The sequence below is a fragment of the Panthera onca genome, chromosome A1 (assembly GCF_046562875.1).
Source record: "Panthera onca isolate mPanOnc1 chromosome A1, mPanOnc1 haplotype 2, whole genome shotgun sequence".
Taxonomy (NCBI): Eukaryota; Metazoa; Chordata; class Mammalia; order Carnivora; family Felidae; genus Panthera; species Panthera onca.
The window spans coordinates 5,561,674-5,587,050 of NC_138339.1; the positions used below are offsets into that span (position 1 = coordinate 5,561,674).

A 25,377-nucleotide genomic window follows, 5' to 3' on the forward strand; every position below is an offset into this window, starting at 1 on the left:
CATTACGACTTGCTCCCAGAACCACCGTAAACCTAAAATTCCCCGCCCAAAAGAAAGGATCAAGCCCAGTGGGTGGGTTTGGCTGATACTGGAATTGCCAGGGTTAAGTGGTCTATACAGTCCGGGTGATTTAAAAAAAAAAAATTTTTTTTTTTAACGTTTATTTATTTTTGGGACAGAGGGAGACAGAGCATGAACGGGGGAGGGGCAGAGAGAGAGGGAGACACAGAATCGGAAGCAGGCTCCAGGCTCTGAGCCATCAGCCCAGAGCCCGACGCGGGGCTCGAACTCATGAACCCTGAGATCGTGACCTGAGCTGAAGTCGGGCGCTCAACCGACTCAGCCACCCAGGCGCCCCTTGTCCGGGTGATTTTAGAGCGGGGAGGGGGGCAGACAAGGCAGGGTGGGGGCGATAGACAACTAAGTCGACATGGAATAGTTTTATTCTTCCGCTAGGGCGGGAGGATATCAGCCTTGTGACCAACAGGAGACCTTCAGCGGGGACCTTCTCCATCCACGGTCTCCTCCGTTTCTCCTGCTCTCCACGTCTCGGGCAGGAGGGAAGGCCCGGACCAGGTGAAGGCTGGTGGGGCAGGACCCCGGACCGAGGATGGGGCGTTCGGGACACGCCCCTGAGCCCAGCCCCTCTTCTCCGCCCCTCCCCGTCCCCCGCCCCCTCGCCAGCCCAGCCCTGCGGCCGCCGGGGTAGAGCCGAGCTAGTCGCTGGCCTTAGCCCCCCCACGCCCCGGGCGGAGCACCCGTGCTGCTAAGAACACGTATTCCCGGCCTCCAGAAGGCTCGCAGCTACCCAGTTCGCCCCGGCCCTGCTGGGGAAGGGGGACGGGACCATGCGGGCGGGCAGCGGGGCAGGGAGGGAAGGTTCCCGAGGGTAGGCGAAGCCAGGTGTCGTCTCCTGGAAGAGACTACGAGCGCTTAGGAATGAGCGAGCCCCTCTGCGCTGTTTGCTGGCGGCGTGACCGAGGAGGGTCGCCGTGCCTCGGAATCCTTAGGCTTTGGGAGGAGGTGGGATTTTCGGGTCTTTGCGCCGGACAACGCTCGAATAGGAGGAAACCTCCAGAAGGGTGGAATCCTTCGGGGAGCCCCGGGGAGCTCCTCTATCCTTCTGGGCGAGGGCCAGAGGTCACGACTCCCAGGCGTGCGGGGAGGGTACACGGCTCCCGCCAGCGTCTGCCCCCACGTGGCTCCGGCGCGGTCTCTGGCGCCTCCCCAGGTGGCTGTCCCCGAGGAGGGGGCGATCCCGGAGCGGACCCCGCCCGCGCCAGCGCCCGGCAATCCGGGCGCGCCCTGGCTGCCATCCCCGCCAGGCACAAGGGGCTCGGGGTGGGGGTGGGGGGGCGGTGCAGGTCAGAGGGCGCCCCCGGAACCTCCGATAAGGAACCCTTTGGCCCAGTGGGCACCCCCCAAAGTGTGACAAGCCGACCGTGCAGGGCGCAAGTGAGGCTGCCCACCCAAGGACGTGGCGGGGTGCAGCACTCGGTCACACCCGCCTCGCTCCTCCATTGCGCATCTGGGGCAGTTCTCCGCTAAGGGGACTCCTCGCGCCCCAGGCCCTCTCCTCCCCCCCGCCCGGAAGTCCCCTGCCCTCCGCGAGAGGGGGAAGGAGCGTGGGCACCCCACCCTCGCCGCGCGGGGAGCAGGAGGGTGGGAACCCCCTACCCACTAAGGGGGGAAGGGAGAACCCCTCCTCGGCGCGCCCAGATGGTGAAATGGAGAAGTTCCAGCTGTCCTCGGGGTCGGGGGCACGAAAGGATGGGAGGTGTCCCCCGGCCTCGCGCTGAGCTCGTGCAGAAGAGCGCGGGAGCACCCCCGCCCGCAGCCCACTGGGAGGCCGGGGGGGGGGGCCTCCCGCCGCGCCGCGAGCTCGTGGGGGGCGGGGGGAGGTTGGGCGCCCCCGCAGCCTCGGAGCGAGGTGGGACGCGTGTGTGGGGGCGGGCAGCGGGAACCCCGGGCCGCGCTCCGGTAGCGGGGCGGGGGTGGGCCCCGCCGAGGCCGGGCGTGGGCGGGCGGGAGGAGGGGACGTCCCGGCCGGCGCGCGGCCGGCGCCCCCCTCCCCTCCCCTCCCCCTCGGGCCGCCCCCAGCGCGTGGCTCGGCCGTCGGGGGGCGGCGGCGGTGGGCGGAGGCCGGGCCGCGCGCGCCGCGCGGTTGGTGGGGGGTGGGGGGGGGGAGGAGAGGGGCGGGCCGAGGGCCCCGGTCGCACCCGCCCCCTCCCGCGCGGTGGCGGCAGCGGCGGCGCCGGGAGCTGCCCCTGAGGCCGCCGCCCGGCCCCCGCCCGCGCGTCAGCGCCCAGCCCGGGGCGCCGAGCTCCGCCCGCGCCGGAGGCCCCTGCGCGCAGCTCGGAGCGCGGCAGCCGGGCCGGCCGAGGCGGCGCGGGGGTGGGACGCGGGCGGCGCAGCCCCGGCCGGGCGCGCTCGGCGGGCGCCCCGCGAGCCGGCCCGATGTGGCGGGAGGCGATGCGGCGCCGCCGCTACCTGCGGGACCGCGCCGAGGCGGCGGCTGCGGCGGCGGCGGCGGCGGCGGGCGGCGGCGACGGGCTGCAGCGGTCCCGGGACTGGCTGTACGAGTCCTACTACTGCATGAGCCAGCAGCACCCGCTCATCGTCTTCCTGCTGCTCATCGTCATGGGCGCCTGCCTCGCCCTGCTCGCCGTCTTCTTCGCGCTCCGGCTGGTGAGTGGCCTCCCCGCGCGACCTGCCCCGGCGCCGTCCCGGTCCCGGAGCCCGGAGCCCGGAGGCGGACCCGGCCCGGACGAGCCTCGCGTCCCGCCCGGGGGCTGGCCCCTCGGCCCGCGGCTCCCGGCCCGGCTCGCGGTTGGGGGGGGGGGGGTGCCGCGGGCGAGAGAAAAGTTTCCGTGGCAGGTGGGGCCCCAGATAAAGTTGCCGGGGTGCTCCCCGGGGTGGACGGGCAGGGCGTGTGCTCCCCCCGGGCCCCGCGCACCCGCTGGCCCGGCCCGCTGCGCTTTCCAGCCGGCGCCGCGGCCGCAATATCTGCCCGAGACGCGACCCCTCCGGCCGCTGCCCGAGGCCGTGCACGGGCCCCCGGAGCCGGCGTTTTAGTTGGGAGTGCACGTTAACTCTCCCAAACCTGCCCTGGGAAAGGGGTTAATGGCGAGGGAAATGGGGGGGAAAAAAGCATAGGATTATGCATCTCTGCCCTTGTATCTATTTAGTCCCATAGACAGAACGAGATGGGGTGTTGACCTGTTGTGAGTCTTCACGCTTTGAGTCTGTAAGTAGCAAGCACCCACGGACCGTTGATTTCCTGTTTCTAGGGAGGTTTTTCATCGTGTCGACTCTTTCGTGCAGGTTTTGAAAGTGGGTTTCATCACCAGGAGCATCGGTGCAACTCAACAGCTGATGTCAGTTTTGCCAATTTATGTTTTTCAGGCAGGAATCCTTGGCTCGCTCCCTGGAGCGGTGAGGGAAAATCTGTAGATGGCGGTAAACTTCCTGTTACCGATCATTCTGGTTGTGTGGTTCAAACTTTTGCACTGCCTGTGATTCTGTATGTATGTGCAGACTGCCAGGCATCGATTATCCAGTGGGGTATTTTGGGTCAGCGGTTGATCTGGAGATGTCTCTACTGAATGGCTTTGTGTGTGTGTGTGTGTGTGTGTGTGTGTGTGTGTAGCTTAGAATAGAAGTATGCACGTGCATTCTGGTCCGCGAGCAAAGAAATAAATGGACGTTTGCCTGTATTTCACCAACTGTGTAAAATAGCTGTCCTTCCTACTTGCCAATTGGTTTCTGATATCCTGAGCCAGATGGCACTCAGTTATTATGCATGGGAAAAACTTGTTATCATCATAGGGTTCTTTTAAAAGTAAAGTTTTCTTTCTCCCCACGTTTCTCGAGAAGTGCTGTCTCCTGATGGAATTCGGTAAGAGTCCGAAATAGAATGTAGGGGATCCGGATGCCCCAGATCACACACTGGTTCTTCTGTCATAAAATCCGAAGCGGAGAGCGCCTTTTGGTTCTGTTTTCCGGGTGTGACTTCAGCGCTGTCCTCATACCCACGGCAGCAGCCCCGGATGCCCCCTGGAATGGGCATGGCATCTCTGTGTCTCTTCACCACTTTCAGGACTGGCACCAGGCTCTCTAAAAGCATCTTTTGTTCATTCCTGCACTTGCAGGGAAGAAAGCACGTCAGCTTTCCTCTGGAAATCTCTTCTGCTAGGACGTCGCTGCTTGTGATTCTGTTGAATCTGTAATTCAAACCCTTCTGGCTCGTTCTCTTCTAAATGGAAAAGGAGGAGCAGGTGATGGCCTATTTATAGCACCATTAATATAGTTAAAGACAAGTGTGAAGTTCATGTCTCCCCTACTCACACAGCACTTTGTTTTCTAAGATACAGGTCTCGAATTTCTTAAACCCCACTGATACAGATGTTCTTGCCTGGGCTTTTCTGAGGTTCAGCATCGTCCAGCTGTGACACCCTTCTCTGAGTTGTTTTTGAGCTCTCCGTTAGTCTCTCTTTATACACCTCCTTTATGTTCCATATCACATGGGGCGAGTGGTATCCTTTTCACAGTTTATCCAGGCGTCTTTACCTTTCCTTGGGAAATCCACCATTTCCACACTTTCCTGGCGTTCAGCTAAAGCGTTTAAAGCACAGAGTAAGCACTTCCCGGGCCGTGGCTGTGGCCTAAGATGATGCCCAGAGGCAGCGAAATGGACTGTTCCTTGCTGTACCTGGTCTGTGGACTGACTACTGTATGAATCTTTCAAGGTGAAGAGCTCTGCAGAAACGTTCCAGAATCAGGGAGTATGAATGGTTTTGGTGGAGAGGCTCCCTTCAGGTGGGGACTGGGGCTGCAGGGCCCAGCGGGAGGTGGGAACCCCCGCAAGCCATAGGCAGTATCCTTCCATACTAGACGTTAGGGACGACTGGGTCAGTTCTGAGCTCCAGACGGCTCGTTTCTCTTTTGCTTTTAGTAATATCGTAAACAGCAGTTCCGCTTTCCGGAGAATGTTCTCTGTTCACACAAAGATGGAGCATTGAAAGACAGGCCGGTGTTCACGCAGAGCTGTGTTCACACCGAGTGGGGTGAGTTCGTTTCTCAGACTGACCAGAGCTTGGCTGCTGAGCGATCTACCTCTGGGGGATGGAAATAGCCGCCTGGGGCCAGCCCAGGTTTCCACCTTCGAGCGCTTTACAAGAATAGCTGGGCTCTGATGTAATTCAGGAGCTCGGCACATCTATTTTTGCTGCCTGAAATCTTGGACAGATTTTTTCTTTCCCATGAATCTGCCTGATTTTGGTTTCTATTAGACTTTCATCAGTTCTTGTAGTAGAAAAAGTCTGGCAGTCTTCTTCATGCACATCCAGTAGCCTCCTAGAACATTTGGATCACAAAATGATCTTAGCATCATCCAAGTATGTAGTGATGTTTTGCTATATGGACTTGCCTTTGTACGAAGTGATTTGACATGATTCACAAATCAGTTTCACTTAATTTCAACTTATGATCAATCAGTCCATGAAACTGCATGAAGTTAAAGTAGTTCTTGAAGTATTTTTAAACTTTTATTTTTAATGTTTATTCATTTTTGAGAGAGAGAGGGAGGGAGGGAGACACAGAATTGGAAGCGGGCTCCAGGCTCCAAGCTGTCAGCACAGAGCCCGATGCGGGGCTTGAACCCAGGAACCATGAGATCGTGACCTGAGCTGAAGTCAGACGCCCAAATGACGGAGCCATCCAGCTGCCCTGAATTTTTATTACATTGTAAAAATAAATTCTGAATTGAAACTTCGCCATCTTGCTTAGTTATTTTCTACATAGGAAGCCATTAAATAGGTTTTATCCCATATTCGCTAGGAATTCTCTAGACATAGAATAAATAGGACGCCTGATAGCATGTCTTGAATTTTAATAATTTGTTTAATAATTTGAAAGATATTTTCTGTTGCTTTTCAAGGGTGTTGTACTGAGAGCACAGGGCATGATGGGCGAAGTAAACTTGACACCTGGCATCGGAAAATAATGGAACTCATGAGATCAGACTTTAAGTTCTGAGTCTTATGATGTCACTTCATTTTCCAGGACTGGCTCTCATTACTACATGCGTGGAACCGACTATCAGAATTAAATCCTCTCTGACTTACCACGTCCAAAATCAGCAAGCTTTTTTTTTTTTTTTTCGAAATTGGCCTGTCATTGTTAGCAAAGTTGACATAATTTTTTTAGTTTGTCAAAATACCAGCTGGCTGCAACCAGATTTGTTTTAGCTAAAATTCATGATGAGAAATAGTTAATATTTCAACTGGAATGGAAAACTTTTATTCCCATACATTTTAAATAGATATTGCAACAAAATAGATTTTTTTATTTTGCTATGAGATGGAAACCCATGCAGGTATACATGCTTTTATTAAATATGTAATATGCATGATTTCGACTGAGAATATGATCTTCTTCCTTTTTCGTGATTTGGTGAGCTAAATCTTTCAAACAATAACCGTAAGTACTTGCCATTCCAAATCAGTTTTCCAGGGAAAATTGGGTATTTTTTCTAAGGACAGATATATCAGTGTTTTGTTTTTTTTTTTTTTCTTTATTTATACAACGGAGAAACACACACAGAAACCCAGTCATTGTACAGGAAGATTGGCTTTATTATTCCAGATGGTATTTCAGCGCCCCCAGTGGGTGGTAGGATGTCAGTGGGGACACACTCAATCCTTCACCCTTGTCTTGGGGGGTGAAGGCTGGAGAAGGCAGATAAATATGTCTGGCCTCTTCTTTCAGGAACAGGAAAAGTATGTACTTCCTCTGGTCCCATAATTCTGGGGGTGCATGGGACTAGAGCTTGTTCTTGGGAATCAGAGTAGAGGTATCTCAAGATATACCTTCCTGTGAATTTCTTTGCATTCAGGAAACTCTTTCTTGGCAGGTGTTTGTAATGGCAACCAGCCTTTCACGAAGTCATTCCCGTTATAACTTAACTGTGGCATCAACAAAAGATGAGGAAAAACCATAATTTTCTGCAGGAAAGGTGGTTGCAATTTAGAAGGCTGACAAGGAAGGATTTGGAAGCATCCTTGGGATCTTAAAAGTGCACGATTCAATATATGCACAGGACCTAGTCTTCTCCTTTTGAAAAAGGGCAGAGAAAGTAAAGTGATGGTTAAGAGCATCTTTCTGCGCGGGCCTTTTGGCTTCGTGCCTTTCCATCTCTATGACCTTCGGCAAATTATTTAACCTCTCTGTGCCTCCGTTTTGTTGTTTGTAAAATAGAACGGTACCTGCCTTCTAAGGCGATGGTCCAAATTAGTGCTTGTGAAGCAGTCAGAGTAATGCCTGGCCCAGAACATGCCCCCCAGGAAGTACTGTCAGGAGAGTCTTCTGTCGTTGCATTTCTATTGTTGCTATGGAAGAACGTGTCACATGGCATTAAAGCTGGAAGGCACTCTTGGAGAATGAGGACAGAGACCCAAAGCAGTGCGCTCGTTTCTTTCAGGTCCCACAGGGGCAGGGCGGGGGCCAGATGCAGGGCATTCGACTCTTCCTGGGGGAGCTTTCCTGGAGGCCACTGCAGATCGGAGATTTCCGGCTCCGGTCCAGGCACAATCGCCGGTTTCCTGTTGAAATTTCCTACTGATGTCAATGTCCTCAGCCCTCATTTTCTGGAATGGAGTTACACGTCAATTCTTTTCTCTTTTGATGTTAAAACACATCTTGGTAGAGCTGCTTCCTGACTTTGAGCTCGTTGAGGTGGGCATCATTTATTTTCATTATGCCCAGTATTCCCAGTGTCTTCCCCATTAAGCCGAGGACCCATTTGTGGCTGTGCTTTTGTTGTCTGAGAAATCTCTGGCATAAATACCGTGGCATGTAGAATCATTCCTGTTGAACTATTTGCGAAGTTTCCTCTTACCGATATTTTTAAATCATTCTATTTAAAAGGTAATAACACTGTGAGAGCTGATATATTACTCTGTTACAGGTGTTTTATGGTGGTATTAATCACTTTGATATGTTGATCAGTAATTGCTAGTGATAGTCTAAACTGGGTGTCTGTGAATAATCCGCTCACACAGCAGTCCTTTCTATAACTTGATATTGGCTTCGGCACAATTTACTGGACTTCACTCATTCTCCTTCCACCTGCAAAGCTCCTGAACTGTGTGAAAGCATTTTCACTACCACATTACTGTCATCTGATGTTCAGCATAGTGTTGTGAGCTTGTCTCGTCTCCTCGACAAATCGGGATGAAACAGAGCTCCGCTTGGCATTTCACACAGCCCTGGCCCTGGCCCAGGCGTGTAATTAACACGTGTGTAATTGATGGCGTAGGTCTGCTTTCCTTAGAAGCTGGCCTTTCCATCAGGAGCCTACTGGTTAACACGACAAAACTTTGCTGATAGCCCTGGATCGGGGTCTGTTTTGCCACTTGGTGTGTGCCCCTGAGAAATTAATTTACCTGCCGTTGCCTCAGCTACTGTTTCATCTGTGAAATAACACAAATAGCACAACCAGGCTCGGGGAGCTCTGTTGGGAATGAAGAAGGCTAGATCATATGAACATTTAGCACAGCGCCAGGCACATATTGCACCCAAGCCCCACAATGACCTCACTGTTACTCGTATATTTGTGCCACAGAGGGTTTTCCTTGTCAAGGCATCCTGTAGGTGACATGTATTCCCGGCTGGAAACTAAATGGATAATAGGATTTTTAAGTCTGGGCATGAAAGAGCAGGGGATATGTTTCTCTTTATGTGATACATCTTGTGCATAAACTTTGAGTTATTTAAAAAAAGATAGTTGGTGATCCAAAGATAGTTTAGTGAAAAGTCACATTTTGACATAAGTGTTTCATTTTCCAGCCCTAAAATTCATGCCCAATGGACACTCCTGTGGCTTTTCCTATTTCTCGGTTTTGTTAGCTTTGGATAATGGTATATAAAGTAAGATATTTATGATGTGATTTCTTGGTATCATATCAGGAAATTGACAGACCCCTGGAAATTCTGGCTGCAACCACCAGGTGTGTTTGGGAGGAGAGAAAAGGATGGTTGGGTTAGTTCACGTGTGCGTCCATTTGACCAAGTTGAGGTGTGGCTGATGTTGCTTTGATGCTCACTTTGTATAAGGATACAATAAAAAAAAAAAAAATCACAAGGAGAAAACTTCATGGGTCCAGCCGTTCCTGGTAATGTTATAAATAATGTATTTGTTCCTTCTTTTTACCTGGGCTTACACTTCTGACCCAGAAGCCACATAGTCAGTTGAGAGAGTGATGGAAACGGTAATGGGAACCTTTACCTGAAAAACCATCGTGAGTAACTTTGCCAACTGCCTTTCCAACTTTGCTCCAGTTTCCAGAACAATGGTGCCAAGAAAGAGTAGGAATAGAGAACTGGGTCTAGGCTATTAGGGATACCTAAGGCCAGTTATATCTTAGAGTCCAACCAAATCTCTTAAAAAAAAAAAAACTTGGTGCTTGAAATGGAAACTTTCAATTAACACAATTAAAATATATTGGATGAATAATTTATTGTATTTGAAACATACAGACATAAGGTACGATAGCTTCTTTTTATTTATTTTTATGTTTAAAAAAATTTCTTTAACGTTTTATTTATTTTTGAGACAGAGAGAGGCAGAGCATGAACGGGGGAGGGGCAGAGAGAGAGGGAGACACAGAATCGGAAGCAGGCTCCAGGCTCTGGGCCATCAGCCCAGAGCCCGACACGGGGCTCGAACTCACCGACTGCGAGATCATGACCTGAGCTGAAGTCGGACGCCCAACCGACTGAGCCACCCAGGCGCCCCTATTTTTATGTTTTTTAAATGTTTGTTTATTTTTGAGAGAGTGACAGCATGAGTGGGGGAGGGGCAGAGAGCGAGGGAGACACAGAGTCTGAAGCAGGCTCCAGGCTCCGAGCTGTCAGCACAGAGCCCGACGTGGGACTTGAATCCATAAACCACGAGATCATGACCTGAGCCAAAGTCAGACATTTACCCAACTGAGCCACCCAAGTGCCCCAATAGCTCCTTTTTAGAACACTGAAATTACTGAGATTTCCCAAGATGGTTATTGCGGGTGAGAATCCTATGAACAAATCAAGTCTCTGTGGCCAGCCACTTAGAGGAGGTTCCTGGTGGAGAATATGGGGGACCAGTACTTTGGAATGGGGGCCTTGATTGCAAGGTCTTAAAGTAGAACTTCTGCCTGTTTCATTAATGTCCTTTACTGTCTCTCAGACATGATGGTGTTGGGACATTACAGCTAGAACGAGCCAGATCTCAAAGGTGCTGGCTCTCATTTCTACGTTCTTATCCCCGAGGCTGACGTGTGTGTGTGTGTGTGTGTGTGTGTGTGTGTGTGTGTGTGTTTAATGTATTCTTGAGAGACAGAGACAGAGCATGACCGGGGGAGGGGCAGAGTGAGAAAGGGACACAGAATTGGAAGCAGGCTCCAGGCTCTGAGCTGTCAGCACAGAGCCCGATGTGGGGCTCGAACCCACAAGCTGTGAGATCAGACCTGAGCTGAAGTTGGACACTAACCAACTGAGCCACCCTGGTGTCCCTCGTTTTATTTTAGAGCAGAGGAAGAGAGAGAGACTCTTAAGCAGGCTCCACACGGAGCGGGAGCCCGATGTGGTGCCCTGTTGCATGACCCTGGGATCATGACCTGAGCTGAAATCAAGAGTTGGATGCTCAACCACAGAACCACCCAGTCACCCCTATTTTTTTAAGCTGTAAAAAAATTAAGGGCAAAGTAGGTGAGCCTTCAAGCAACTAGTGATCTGTGGACATTATAAAGGAAACAACATTTTAGACTAGTTCGTTACTAGAACCAGTAATGATGTTAAAAATTCAGAGAATAAAGAGATCAGGTGAGTACAAATGAAAGACACAGTAGTTTCAGACATATGGTGGATCAGATGTCTAATCCTTTCTCATCATTGGCTTGTAGTTAATTCAAGCATTTAACAGCCATGTTCTTCACAGTTGGTCTGTAGGTGCACGGAATGGGATTTATCATTTGACCAATTTGATCAATTTTTGATTTTTAAGCACAGTTCTCATTGATACCTATCTGACTTCCTTATTTACATTGAAGTAAACACTCATGAACCCAGTCGAAACCAGAATAGTCTGTATGGCACTCCTGTCCCAATCCCCTGCTGAGCCTCAAACGTAAACTTTATATTGAACTTTTTGTCATCGTTCTCTTGCTTTTCTTTTTATTCATTTTATCATGTATGTATGTGCATCTGTATATATTATAGGCATATGGTGTGAGGTAGTGATTGAGATCAGTTACATTTTTTTTCTTGTGGTGAATGAAATTTTCCTAATCACTTTTAGCTGTTTCTTTCCCCACGTCTGTCTTTCCTACATCAAAATTCCATATGTGAGTGGTTTGTTATGAGTTCTCTATTCTGTTCCACTGGTTGAGTTTTGTTTTGTTTTGTTTTTAGCTTTGTATTCCTGCACGTACACACACCCGCTATAATTGGTAAAGCTTTGTAATAAGTATTTAGATTAAACAGGTAGTAGCATTCAGCTCCTTTAAAAGTTTCTTGACCTTTTTTTTCTTCTCTATAAACTTTATAGTCACCTTATGTCAACCTCATATGGTTGAGTATGAAAAAACTCAACTGAGATTTTGTTAGTGTCATCTTGAATCTCTTGATTCATTGATGAGATATTTTATGATATTAAGCTTTTCTATCCATGAACATTGGAGCATCTCTCCATTCATTTGTGTGCTTTGGTGAAGTGTCACAGTTTTATAGATGTTATTCTGTAACTTGCTGTCTTACTTTGTTAACTAATAACTGAACTGCAGATTCTTTCAGGTTTCCTACGTAGAGAATCCTATCACCTGAAATAATAAGAGTTCTATTTTTCTGTTTTCTAGTATGAAGGTCTTAAATTTCTGTTTCTTATGTTATTGTGCTGGCTAAGAATTCTAATATTATCTTGACAGAATTGGTGATTGTGAGTATTCTTGCCTTTTTCCTAATTTTAAAGAGAGCTCCTTCATAATTTATTTAGGAGGATATTGGTTTTGTAGATTTCCTTTGAGATTCCCTCTTGTTATGCTTTATGCAAAAAGCTTAAATGTGATTGGGTGTTGAATTTTACTAAGTTGAAGTGACTACGTATGCTTTTTAAGTTGTTTTTTAGTCTGTCAATGTAATGAATAATAATTATAGGTTTTCTAATATCAAACGATTTTCATATACCAGAGACGAACTCAATTTTCATGGTATCTCTTATCAAATGTTGGATGTCATGTGCTAAGAGTTTGATTAAGAGTTTTACAACATTTTTTTTTTTTTTGGTGAAGTGAATTTGAAATATTCTTTTATGAAACTTTGTTTGTTTGTTTGTTTAAAGTGGGCTCCACACCCAATGTGGGGCTTGAACTCATGACCCCAAGATCAAGAGTCACATGTTCTACCAATGGAGCCAGTCAGGCCCCCCCCCACCTCCCCCTTTTTTTTAAGTTAAAGAGAGCATGCCTTCCTTTTCAGTTTTCTATAAGATTTTAAGGTTTTTGGAATGTTGGGATGAGTTGGATAGAATTTGTCTGGAAAACCACCCGGGCTTGTCACTTTCTTTATAGAAAAATTTAGAAACTTCCATTTCAGTATCTTGGATATTAAAAGGATTGTTAGTATTTCTAATTTTATTTCTTGAGTCAGTTTTAATAAGATATTTCAAGGAATTTTTGCCTTTCATCCAAATTCTCACATTTAATGGCACGTAGATAATACTTGTGTCTCATTTTAACACTTTACATGTATTCTGCCTTTGGTTTTTATTTATAGTATTATTGTTCTCTTTGACCTTTTAAAATCTTGTCCGTTGTCTGTTTTGTTTTCACTTTTCCAAGAACTATCTTTTGTCTCTGTTGGGCTTCAAAGGAAGGACAACACAAGCAATGCTAAATCTCCAGGCAGGTGGTTCCAGGGTCTCTGGCCCAGGAGCTGCGAATTGAGTCATCTTTTGACCCAGACTCTTTCCCTGGAAACAGCCCCTTGTCTTCTGTTTTCTGTGACCTCTGAACCTTCTCTTTGGGGTATTCTTCCTTGTCGGTCACCTTCTTGAACACATCTGGGTTGACCGTTTGGGGAATGTTCCCCACATGGGGACTGAGCAGTTTCCTCAGCCTATCTTCCGTCATAGATGGAGAACCCAGAGTTTCCGTTAAGTCTACAATAGCCGTAGTGCAGGCTGGTATTGCTTTTGGAATCCCAGATCTCTCAGAGCTTACTCAACTTCTTACCTATTTAATGTCAGTCATCTGTAGGTGTCCACGGTCATCATAGTTATTTTGAAGATCGACTCGTTAGATTTGCTGTATGTCTCTGCCTTCTCACCCCATCTCTCTTTCCCTCCCTCTTCTCTCTCTTACTCACTGTCCACTCCTCCTTCTTTCTCTCTCTTTGAGCCTGTTTGAGTAGTGCACTCTGGTCCTCTTTTCCATGAGGCCATTTTGTCCAGTTGAAAGGATTTTCTGGCACCATGCTCCTTGGACTTCACTCTGACACACCTTAATCCATTGTCGAAAGTGGTCTTGCTTTGCCCCCACGAGGCTGAGTTTTAATCCCTTCTCACCCCAGAACCAAGTTGAATCATTTACTGGTTGGGACTGAGAAGCATTTTCCTCTTCCAGTCTGACAGATCCATACAGTTCTGGAATGTGTTGCTTCCGCATTCGTCTTCCTGATAGCCAACGTGTTATCTCCTGATCTTGTGTTTGCCTCATGATACCTTAGTAGATGCAGCCAACAGCAGCAAAGCCATGGTTGTAACATTTCGTTTAATGACCTCTTCGGGAGTAGGGTCAACAAACTCTGGCCCACTGCCTATTTTTTAAATAAAGTTTTATTGAATATAGCCGGACCCTCACTCGCGTATGATCTACAGCTGTGTTGAAGGTACATCAGCAGAGTTAAATAACGTGACTGAGACCGTGTGGCCTAATTAAAGCCTATAAAATACTGATGATCTAGCTCCTTGTGCAGACAGTTCACTGAGCCCTGCTCTGGACTTAGAATTCTGTCAGGGCATCTTTCCCCCTCCAAGATAAATGAGAAGATATTTTGACAAATGGTGGACCTTTGCTAACTTGGTTGCCATTTTCCAGTCTCAGTAACTGGGTTCTTCCATCTCCTGCTGCTTGGCAGCTGTCAATGCCACACAAGTTAGGTGTTGTCAGACCAGCCCCCTATCGCGTTGTACCAGTTTTTGTTTTCAGTAAAGACGGGATGGGTCGTGATGAGTTAACAAGAAAACCCCAAATGTGGCCTAACATACCAGAGGTTTAGTTCGTGCGCACACATCCTGGCCAGGAGGGAGGTTCTGCTCAGCTTAGTGACTCCGAACGCTCGGCCACAGGTGTCTTCCCTGTGACAGGTGCTTTTGTCGTCATCGTGCCATAGAAGGGGGAAGTGCTGCGGGGCCTCAGACGGGCATTTGCATGGCTCTGCCCAGAGGACAAACCTAGGGTTCTACTCTCGTTTCATTGGCCAAAACATGGTATGGAGGTCACTTCAGAGGAGGTCAGAAAGTGCTTCCCAGAAGGAACCCAGAAGAAAGGGTTTCTTTCTTACCTTCCTACCATACCTTCCTTCTGCTTTCTCTGGGTTTCTTTTGTCGTTTGCTTTGTTTTTATAATTTCTGAAGGGGGAAACAAAGTTCATTAGTTTTCAGCCTTTTCTTTAAATGGAAGGCTTGGTCCCCAAAGGGAGCATTAGGGACTCAGCACAGAAGTCGCTAACCAGTTGGAGGTGCAAGGAGATCCAAGGACCTGAGGGCCTGCATCTGTGGAGGAGAGCCTCTCAGGGGGGTTCCCGAGAGCTGTCACCTTCGCCGCCTCTGTGAGTGCACAGCCAGAGAGCTGGTGCGGGGCCGTGGAGAGCCAGGGTGGGCTGGGGCCCGCCAGCTTGTCCCCATGTGTCCCCGCCCACATCTGTCCGGCGCGCCACCCTTCCTGGGGGGCTGCGCCTCCTGTGGCCAGCTCTTCCCTGGGAACGTTCGGGAAAGGGGATTCTGGGAAGGAGCATCCATCAATTGGATGACAGAACAACCCAGCATAGTCGGCTGCTTGTTTCCTGGGTCTTGTGTATACCATGCTCGCTGTTTGACTTCTACATAAAGAAAATAGCACGATCGTGCTTCCGCCTGATGGGATGCAGCCCTTCTTTGTACAACTGAAAACACACCAACGTTCTCCCTCAAGGAGGATCTCAAGGGTCATTTTATCCACCTTAGTGATGTTCATTTCTCAGCTGTCTAAGGAGCAGTGTCCTTTAAAAATCACTTTCCTTGCCTACTTGGATATAAAAGCTATTAATATACTCTTAATACATCTCGTGTCATAGGGAAGAGAAGAAAAAGAGTTACTTCATGTGCACACACGCACGGGCACGAATACATTTACACCAAGCCACGGGAGAAATATTTATAACCGCTGCCATCCCGGGTTCCACAGCAGATCACAGGGATGTCACTGGTATTCTAACGTCCTTCTACCGTCCATTCCATATTCAAGCATCTTCTTATCTGGTCCTAGTTCCTCAGTGGATGGGGTGACACAAATAGTCCCTTTACCTGGTAGTTTGCAAATAGATAATATTTGTTGTTAGAAGTTTCCGTGAACTTTTATCACAGGATACAGGAGCAAAAGAGACACCCTACAACCTGCATTGTGTCGGACCCTTCCTTTCCCTGCCTACGTCGTGTATGAGCAACCCAGTTTTTCTTGAGGGCGTCCACCTGTCACCCCAACCAGTACTAAAAGCTCTTCTCTACCCACGGGCCCAGTGCCAACAGTAGCCTGGCGTGGCCGGGTAGCAGTTTGTCTCCGGTGTAATGGAAATATTGTTGAGTTCCTCAGAAGAGGTGTCCTCCTTCGGCAACTGAGCCCTCTGCGTTGGAACAGCCTAAATTTACAGGAATGGAGTTAAGACGTTTTCTTAGAGGGTCATTCATAGGACATCCGCTCCTGTTTCCACCCATTGATTCCCAGACCTGTGGATCTTGGTGGTGGCAGAGCCCGTGCCGTGCTCTGGTGGCTGTTTCAAAGCATGTTTTTGCCCTGGAGGGTATCTCCCAGCCTACAAGGTGGTGCCCCCACGCCGGCACCCTGGGCCTTTAGGAGCTCTTTCCCCCCCTTCAGTCAAGGAAGCTGCTTCTGGGGTGATGAGGAACAGGGTAAGACCAGCGAATTCCAAGAGCATAAGCTCATCGTCACACATCATTTGCTGTAAAATGAATGCTTCTGTCAAAAGCAAGGCTCTGTGAAATACCTCGTGAGTGACCACGGCATTGGGAAAGTCCATATATGGTGGTTTGGGTGGAAGCATGATGGACAGGAAAGCAAAGCCCTAGCCAGAGTAGGTTCAATTCGAGTGAAAACATGCCTTATGTCCGTTGTAATCAACCTGCCACAGACAGCTGGCTCGTACTCCCGAGAATGACACACGTAAGGGGCTCTGTCACAGTGCTTCGATTCTCTCCTTTTCGGTGGCCTTAGTATATTCTGCAGAACCAGACATAATCCAGATGTCTGGATTTTTACTTCCTCTGGCAGTAGGTCTTAGGGAACTCTCTGTGAGGACATGGGTACAGATCGAGAAAGACAGGGTAGGCGGTATGGGGGGAGCAGAACCTATGAGTACCTGTGACATTTGCTCATGCAACTTGTGTCTTCATGGTCTGTCTGAGCCCTGGCTCATGTGGCTCACCTCCATTTGCTGATGGGATGCCAGCTTCATGCCTGGTGGGTCACACAACAGTCCCATCGGCATGGGCACATTAGATTGCAAGGAGACTTGGTGATGGTCCGTGGTTGGCATTCAGTCCCTTTTGGGGTTGGTAATTAGCGAACCCCTGTTTCTCAAGAAGAGAATACTTATTTGCAGAATCACTAAGAATTCTTCATAAAGCACTGGTTTGTGTGGAGAAGTGGACGCTTTCCGGGAAATACGTGAAGACAAACTTGGCTAGTCATCTAGGGGACCACCAAGATGGAGGAACTCAGTGGAAAGGTTTCTGGGAATCTGTTCCTTCTGCATAGCTACTGCCTCTGTGCTTCTGCGGCCAAGAGTCTGCTGGACCACTGTTCACCAGTGGCCAGAAGTTGCTAGAAGTGCTTTCCGAGCTGTTTACCCTATGGTAAATTCTTGTTTAAAATAAAATAATTTATTTGTAAATGTTTGCATTTTTGCTTTCATTATGAGAAAACACTGCTGGTTTCTTGGCGATGTAAGGTTGACTGTTATTTTTTGCTCAATACCTGTCTTCACTGTCTTGCACTCTTGAAATTTTTGTTCCCGTGTTGTCGTTCTTCGTGGGTGATCCTTCTCTTTGAACACTGTTAGGACTTTTTCTTTATCTCCGATCTTTTGCATGTTTACCGTCATGCATTTATGTTTGTATTTCTTTGTGCCTAACTGGCTGGACTTGTAGATTCATGGTTTTTCATTAGTACTGGACATCCCTAACTGATCCATCTTTAGAGACTTTATCTCCTCAAGTCTCTTTATTTTGTAACTTGGGAACTCCAGTCAGACATGTTAATGCCTCCTTATTCATCTTATTCTAGTCTGTGTGTCTTAGGTTTTTAAATCATTTTTATCTCTAACATTATAAAGGAATATTTATATTTTGGTGCATTGCACATAAACTCTTTGGTTAATCTTCCAGTTCACCGATTTTCTTTTTAACTATTTCTTTTTTCTGTTTTTGTTTCCATATTTTTTTCTGTTTCAACTGTTGAGCTTTAAAATTTTTTTTTCATGTTTTATTTATTTCTGAGAGAGAGACAGACAGAAAGAGTACGAGTGAGGAGGGGCAGAGAGAGAGGGAAACACAGAATCCACGAAGCAGGCTCCAGGGTCTGAGCTGTCAGCACAGAGCCCGACGCGGGGCTTGAACTCACAAACCGCGAGATCATGACCTGAGCAAACGTCAGACGCTTATCCAACTGAGCCACCCAGGTGCCCTGAACTATTGAGCTTTTATTTACATGATTCTGTTGATCAGTTTTACAAGTGCCATTTTCTGTGTGTTTGCCCCTGATTTCTTTTGTATGATCATCCTTGGAAGCATATCCCCTGTTCCTTTAAACATGTCATATACAGCTAGTCTGTGTTGTCTGGCTGTCATTTTCAATGTCTGCAGTCCTTGGGAATCTAAACCATTTGTTATTTCTGTGGACCCATGTTATTTAGTGATTGGTCATTTTTGGCGATTTTTGTTTTAAGATGCCGATTGACTTTAATTGGTTGGAATATTGCGGTTGTAAGTGGGGAAGCTTTTACCTGAGAGCCACTGGCTTCTCTTTCCAAGATAGCTGGAATGTGCCCCAGTTGAGGTTTACTCAGTCTCCCTTTGTCTGCGCTTGTAGTCCTGTGGATCTACACACTGTTGAGGCATCTCAGCCCCTGGGCATCTCCATGCACCTGCTGCCTGCAGGACCAAGCTAGTTTTTGCTCCTTCCAGCTGCCTCTGGCTCCTTGCCTTTGTGGGCTAGGCTTCCTGTCTACGTGCCCCCCTCCACCGAGGGCTCAGCACTCATATTTTGTTTTGTTTGTTTTAATAGGAGTGAGTAGGGGAGTGGCCTGGAGACCTTGTCTACTGCTTGTGAGACTAGCGATCCTTCAGGAATACTTTGTACTTGGGGTCTAGTTGTAGAAGGGAAAGTTCTTTAAAGTTTGATGCCTCACGTGGACCGTTGCCCATTAAGATACACTTATCTCATGTCATTTTTTGTTTGTTTTGTTTATTTATTTATTTTGAGAGAGAGAGAGAGAGCGCACACACTGGTGGGGGAGGGACAGAGAGAGTGGGAGAGAGAGAATCCTAAGCAGGCTCTGCACCAGCAGTGCAGAGTCTGACATGGGGCTCAATCCCAGGAACTCTGAGACCACAACCTGAACTGAAACCAAGAGTTGGATGCTTAACTGACTTAACCACCTAGGCGCCCCTCATGTCTTTATTTCTTAACATGTGAGTGAGAACACTAGCCTGTGTAATAGGAACTGAGAATAAGTAAATATGGTCAAGCCTTTAGGCTATGTATTTTTGTGTGACTGTAACAAGTCACTTAATTACAAGTAGTGGATGATACATCTTTCTAAGAAGGCGTAAACACCTTTGTCTTATGCATTCTTAATTATTTAAAAACTATTTGTGTGTTATTAATTATTCATCATGACAAATTGATGAAGGTTTGGGTATGGGAAAGCTTCCAGAAGTGTTCAGAATTACTTTTGCATTTTACACTTAGACCTGTGCTGTGACCCATTTTGAGTTAATTTTTGTGAGAAGTCTAAAGTATGTGTCTAGATTTTTTTTTTTTTTGCATGTGGTTGTCTAGTTCTAAGATGTTTTGCTGACAAGACTGTTGTCGCTCTGTCAAATTGTTTTTGTTCCCTTTGTCCTGATCCTTTGACTACGTTTAATTGGGTCTGTTCCATTCTGTCAATCTCTCTGTCTATTCTTCTGGCAGTACCACTCCTGCCTTGGTTACTATAGTTTTACAGCAAGACCGGAAGTCAAGTAGGGTCAGTCCTCCTAATTTTTTCCCGTCCTTCCACATTGTGTTGGCCATTCTAGGTGCTGTGCCTGCCCATGTAAGCTTTAGAATCAATGTGTTGATATCTACAAAATAACTTGCTGGGATTTTTATTGGGATTGCATTGACTCTATAGGTTAATTCAGAAAGAATCGACATCTCGGCAATATTGTCTTCCTATCCATGAACATGGAATATCTCTCTGTTTTTTTGAGATCTGCTCTGATTTAGTTCACCATGGTTTTGTAGAATTGTTTAATCAGAATTTTTGTTTATTCCTTTCATACCTCATGATAAAATGGAGTATAACTGTATATGTGGGAAAGTGAAAAGTATATTTTCTACTATATCACACGTACGTATATATTTAATACACGAGTGAATGAATGATAGTATGTATCTGCTCACATACACCTGTAGTCAGATATATATCACAGCTAAAAGCAAATTTATTTTTGCCTCATGACCACACTTCAAAGTAATTTTTCATGATAAAATGTTATTTAGAATGTAAAGTGGGCATCACTCCAGTAATGAGCAGTCAGACTAGCCTTGGTGAGAGAGCATTGCGATTTGAAGGAGAAAGGGCATGATGATCATCATGGTAACAATTTTGTTATTTATGGTGCACCTGTATGTACTGAATGCCCCTCAGCCATGCAGTATCCATGTTGCTTTTACGTGGAGAAACAGGTTTAGGGAAGCTCGCGCTCACCTTGAGTCGCACAGAAGTAAGTGGGGATGGGTTCCTACCCTCTGTCTGTTGGACTTCAAAGCACTTTTTTTTTTTATAGAAAAGCAGGGTTTGCATGAGACTGTCCTTTACCATGTGAATGAAAAATAGTACTGTTTAACAAAAAAGTGAAAGATGCGAGAACAAAAACACACATAATCTGTTGCCCTATGGAAAAGCCTCTAAGAGACAAAAGAGCTGTCACATAATACATAAAAGCGATGAGTATTTAATAGACCTCTCAATTAGGAGCCCTCCAAAATTACCAGAAAATGCATTGAAAATGAAAGGATAAAGTGTTAGAAGGGAATGAGCTAGGGGAGCCTATTACCATTACATAGATGATACCATGCTCGAGATCTCCCTATGAAAAGGCATTTTAGTACATTTCATTGTAAGGTACTTTTTAAAATGTTTTAAAAGGCATTTGAGTACGTTTTAGTAGTAATAAGGGCATTTTCATACATTTCATTTAGTTTGTGTTGTGAATTTTTTTTTTTACCTATATAAGGCATGTTTTAAAGGCATTTTATTACTAATAAAGGCATTTTCGTACATTTCACTTAGTTTGTGTCGTATGGTGAATTTAATTTAGATCGACAGTGTTTTTAATGTTTTAGTTCACTTTATTTTAAGCTAGGTTGTTTGTCTTCTCCTCTGAATTTTGAAAACCAAAGTGGCTCTGAAGAAAACAGCCACAGGGTGTGCCTCTGTGACTTTGTTCATCATCCTGTCCGCTGGGAATGGCCCAGGGGAGGGAGGAGAGCCTCGTGGTCCAAGCACTGAGGGCATTTCTGCATTTCATTTACTTCCCCTCCGAGAGGCCCCTGATGCCAGCAGAGATGCTGGGGAGGAATGTAGTCCCTAAACTTATACATCCTTTAATGAAAGCTCTACTGTGTTTTCCTTGATGCCCTATAAAAGATCCTATTTTGTAGAGAAGTCCATATTAAAGCTTGTTTGGAGTTTGAGTTCAGAAGGCAAGTGCAGAATAATTGCTGACTGTCCCCTTTAGGGAAGAGCAGGATTCTTCCGCGGGCTCAGGTCGGGTGGTGGTTAGGGCCACCGGCCTCATGAGCAGCAACTGGTGGGCCATCAAAAGCTGTTGGCCCACTGGGAGCCCGGCTCACCCAGCTGAGGCTGGGGGATGCTGTATGATGCTGGAGATCCTCCTCTGCTACACGGGATCCAGCCGGTCCTGCCGGGCATGTGCCCACAGGCTCAACACCAGCCCCTTAGGCTCTGGGGCATTTGACTTAGGAGCCTTGGGAATCCCTTTCCTCCCTAAAATGTACTAAAAATTATAGTTTGCAACTGTGTTAGCATGAACATCTATGTAACCTTTGACCCTAAGAGCTTGTGTGTGTGTGTGTGTGTGTGTGTGTGTGTGTGTGTGTGTGTTTGTGTGTGTTGATTTTAGAAGAAATTAAAACACATTTGTGGACCCTTAAAAAGTATCATAGGACCGAGGTGCTGCGTCTACTATGCCTAACGGAGAGGTCACCTTGCAGCCCAGACAAGGCACTTCTCAGTGATTGAGACCCTGAAATTAAAAAAAAAAAAAAAAAAAAAAAGTTAGAGACTCCAACACTTAAAACCCGAAACAGTGTTAAGTCTGACTGTATGTACTGTGCCCACCATGATAGGATGTTGGGTCTTTGTTTTGTGTACAGTTAGATCTTTCTTTTCTTTTTCTTTTTATACGTTTTATTTAATTTTGAGAGAGAGAGAGAGCGCGCACGCAAGCGGGGGAGGGGCAGAGAGAGAGAGAGAGAGAGAGACAGAGGATCCAAACAGACTCCATGATGACAGCAGTGAGCCTGACGCAGGGCTCAGACTCATGAATTGTGAGATCATGATCTGAGCCGAAGTAGGACACTCAACCGCCTGGGCCACCCAGGCGGCCCACGGTTGTTCGATCCTTTCAAAGAGAAGTGCAGGGAAGCACAGGTGATGAAGATCCCACCCCCCCTTCCCGTTCCTCTGTTCCTGTACTTACTAATTTTCACTTTACCGTCACGCGTATTTTCACATCATCTCCAGTCTTTCTGGAGAAACGAAGCCCATAAAGTCAACGATTATTTCTCCCCTACTGGGTCAATGAAATAACTGAACCGTCATACGAGGCAAACAGCTGTCCTGGTTATTTACAAGTTAGCGTTGTGTCCACAGTTCAGCTCACTGTGGGAGGTTTACAATAAAATAAGTTTTCGTGGCTCCGTGTGTGCGGCGGTCGTAATCTCAAGTTGGGTGTCCTCAGAGGACATGCGGTCGTGTCCATGTGCACATTTATTTGTGGTGTCTGAGCGTGGGGAGCGCCCGCACCTGCGGCACATCTGGTGCCCTTGGCAGTGGTCGGAAAGTGTCTGAGGTTGTGAGTACAGCTCAGGCACTCCATCACGGGCATGAACGGCGACGGAGGGAGAGAATAAGAACGTGCGTCTGATCCTCTTCTGCTAGTTCTTGGGGCCTCATGTTTCTCACCTGTGGAATAGTGCAGACACCATGCCCCAAATAGGGGTGGCGTAAATATTAAAGAGGTTCACGTACGAACGAGCGCTTAGCACAGGAACGTGTATCGATTGATATTTGTTGTGATTGTTCTTGGTGTTGTCTTGGATTGTGGAACACGAGTGACGGTGGGAGAGAAAGGGAAATGAAGTCAAATGGGGGAGGGCCCAGCGCCCCTTCTTTGCCCTCGATGTTCCTCTGGAGTCTGTGTGTGATTTGGCCCATGTGCTCTGCTTCCCCATGGTTTCACATTGGGATAAGGCCATCTCCGGGGTGACGCCAGAGTCTGCCAACAGGATGGGGTGGACCCCGTGGGGACCAGAAAAGACGAAAGGCTCACCAGGCTCTAGCGTTTGAAAGAACCGTCCCCAAAGTCCCAGGTGTTACTATATACCCTTTACTATTCTGAAGCCTCAGTGAACGTTCTTAGGGTCCTGGCCATGCAGGTTCTTTGATGGAAGGTTCTTTGGGTGCTTTAGGGGCTCAACATGTTTGGATGAGGGTTAAAGACCTTAGCTGGGTTCCAGCCCACAGGGAATGTCGTTCATGGCCATGTTCAGGCAGCGCTTTGCCGAAGCCAACGCCTGAATCGTGCGGCCGTAACCGAAGGAAACACTACGTCTATCACGTTGTGCTGAAATCCTATAGAATGGGAATAGTACGCCTTTCGTGTGTGTGGCTAGAAACACATAGAAAATGAGCATTAGTGTGCAAAAGTGGATTTCAAAAAATGCATTAGGAAGAGGCTAATGCTATATGCTCATTTTCTGTTTGCTACGAAAACACGAGAGAAGTGGGGCGGGAAGCCTGCAAAATGGCACCTACTTGTAAGTACTTCCTGCTCTCTCATCTGCTATAGTTAGGCCTTTCTGACCCTTTCCTATTAACCTGTGATCCCTTTAAAACATTAATTGCCATGCATTAAAATAAAAGCCCATCACTCTAGAGACTCAGGCAGTTTTTAGATTTTTAAATAAAACATTTCAAACCCATTTGGAAGCCTTCATTTTCTGAGGCCGGGGTATTTCTGATTCTCTGCTTCAGGCAGTGAAGTTGGTTGTCTTATTTTTTATCCTGATAGTAAATATTCTTACATTTACGTTGGCATAAAATCCACTTCTCCATTTATCAGGGAAAATCTAAATGCAACGGCATAGCCGGTTTGCATAATTTACATATACAGTACTGGGTTATTTCTGTAGGGAAACGTCGTTATTGAATGGGAAGTTTAAATTCCTCAGAAGTTCCAACCATTCTGCTTCTGAAATGACTTATTTTTATTTATTTATTTATTTATTTATTTATTTATTTATAATATAATTAATTGTCAAATTGGTTTCCATACAACACCCAGTGCTCATCCCAACAAGTACCCTCCTCAGTGCCCATCAGCCACCTTCCCCTCTCCCCACCTCCCATCAACCCTCGGTTTGTTCTCTGTATTTAAGAGCCTCTTATGGTTTGCCTCCCTCCCTCTCTGTAACTTTTTTTTCCCCCTTTCCCCTCCCCCATGGCCTTCTGTTAAGTTTCTCAAGATCCACATATGAGTGAAAACATATGGTATCTGTCTTTCTCAGACTTACTTCACTCAGCATAATACCCTCCAGTTCCATCCACGTTGCTGCAAATGGCCAGATTTCATTCTTTCTCATTGCCAAGTACTATCCCATTGTATATATAAACCACATCTTTATCCATTCGTTAGTCGACGGACATTTAGGCTCTTTCCATAATTTGGCTATTGTTGAAAGTGCTGCCAGAAACATTGGGGTACAAGTGCCCCTCTGCATCAGCACTCCTGGATCCCTTGGGTAAATTCCTAGCAGTGCCGTTGCTGGGTCGTAGGGTAGTTCTATTTTTAATTTTTTGAAGAGCCTCCACACTGTCTTCCAGAGCAGCTGTAGCAGTTTGCATTCCCATCGACGTGGTGGAGAAGTAGGGGGATCCGTGCTTCCCCGCATCTCTCATACTGAAATCATTTTTAAAACCCGATGTATTTTGACACTGATTAATGCGGACAACATTTGAGGACACGAACCCTTGGCATCCCGGTATTTCTAAACCATACCTTTGCGATGTTTTTCTTCCTCTTAGGAAGTCGAAGACCATGTGGCGTTTTTAATAACAGTCCCAACTGCCCTGGCGATCTTCTTTGCGATATTCATCCTTGTGTGCATCGAGTCCGTGTTTAAGAAGCTGCTACGCCTTTTCTCTTTGGTGATATGGATGTGTCTGGTGGCCATGGGGTACTTGTTCATGTGCTTTGGAGGCACCGTCTCCCCCTGGGACCAGGTAAGCCGTTAAAATATTTTCTGTGTTTTCTTTATATGCTCTGATTGATGACACACGAGTCCTGTAAACTTGGCTCTAAACTGTAAACAGGAGACCCGTGGCTGGGAAGAAAGCCGTTTGAAATAGCCAGTCTTCGTGGTGCCCCGTGGGTGAAGTCACTCAGTGCCCGTTTTGACTTACCAGACCTGCCAGCAGCCAGGGTGCAGGCCTGGGTCTCACCTCATCATTTGTTCTATAGACGGCTGGGTCCGGATTGACTTCTCATACTGCGTT

The 25,377-nt window shown here is 47.2% G+C and overlaps 1 protein-coding gene across 2 annotated transcripts in view; it reads left to right on the forward strand.

Moving 5' to 3' along the window:
* Positions 1 to 2,271: 2,271 nt before the first annotated feature.
* Positions 2,272 to 25,377, forward strand: part of ADCY2 (adenylate cyclase 2) — a 415,689-nt gene continuing 392,583 nt past the window's right edge. For both annotated transcript variants that reach the window (XM_078444291.2, XM_078444293.2), the window contains exons 1-2: positions 2,272 to 2,688; positions 24,907 to 25,104. In XM_078444291.2, the coding sequence (XP_078300417.1) occupies positions 2,458 to 2,688; positions 24,907 to 25,104 (429 nt within the window). In that variant the 5' untranslated portion in view covers positions 2,272 to 2,457. The remainder of the gene's footprint in view (positions 2,689 to 24,906; positions 25,105 to 25,377) is intronic.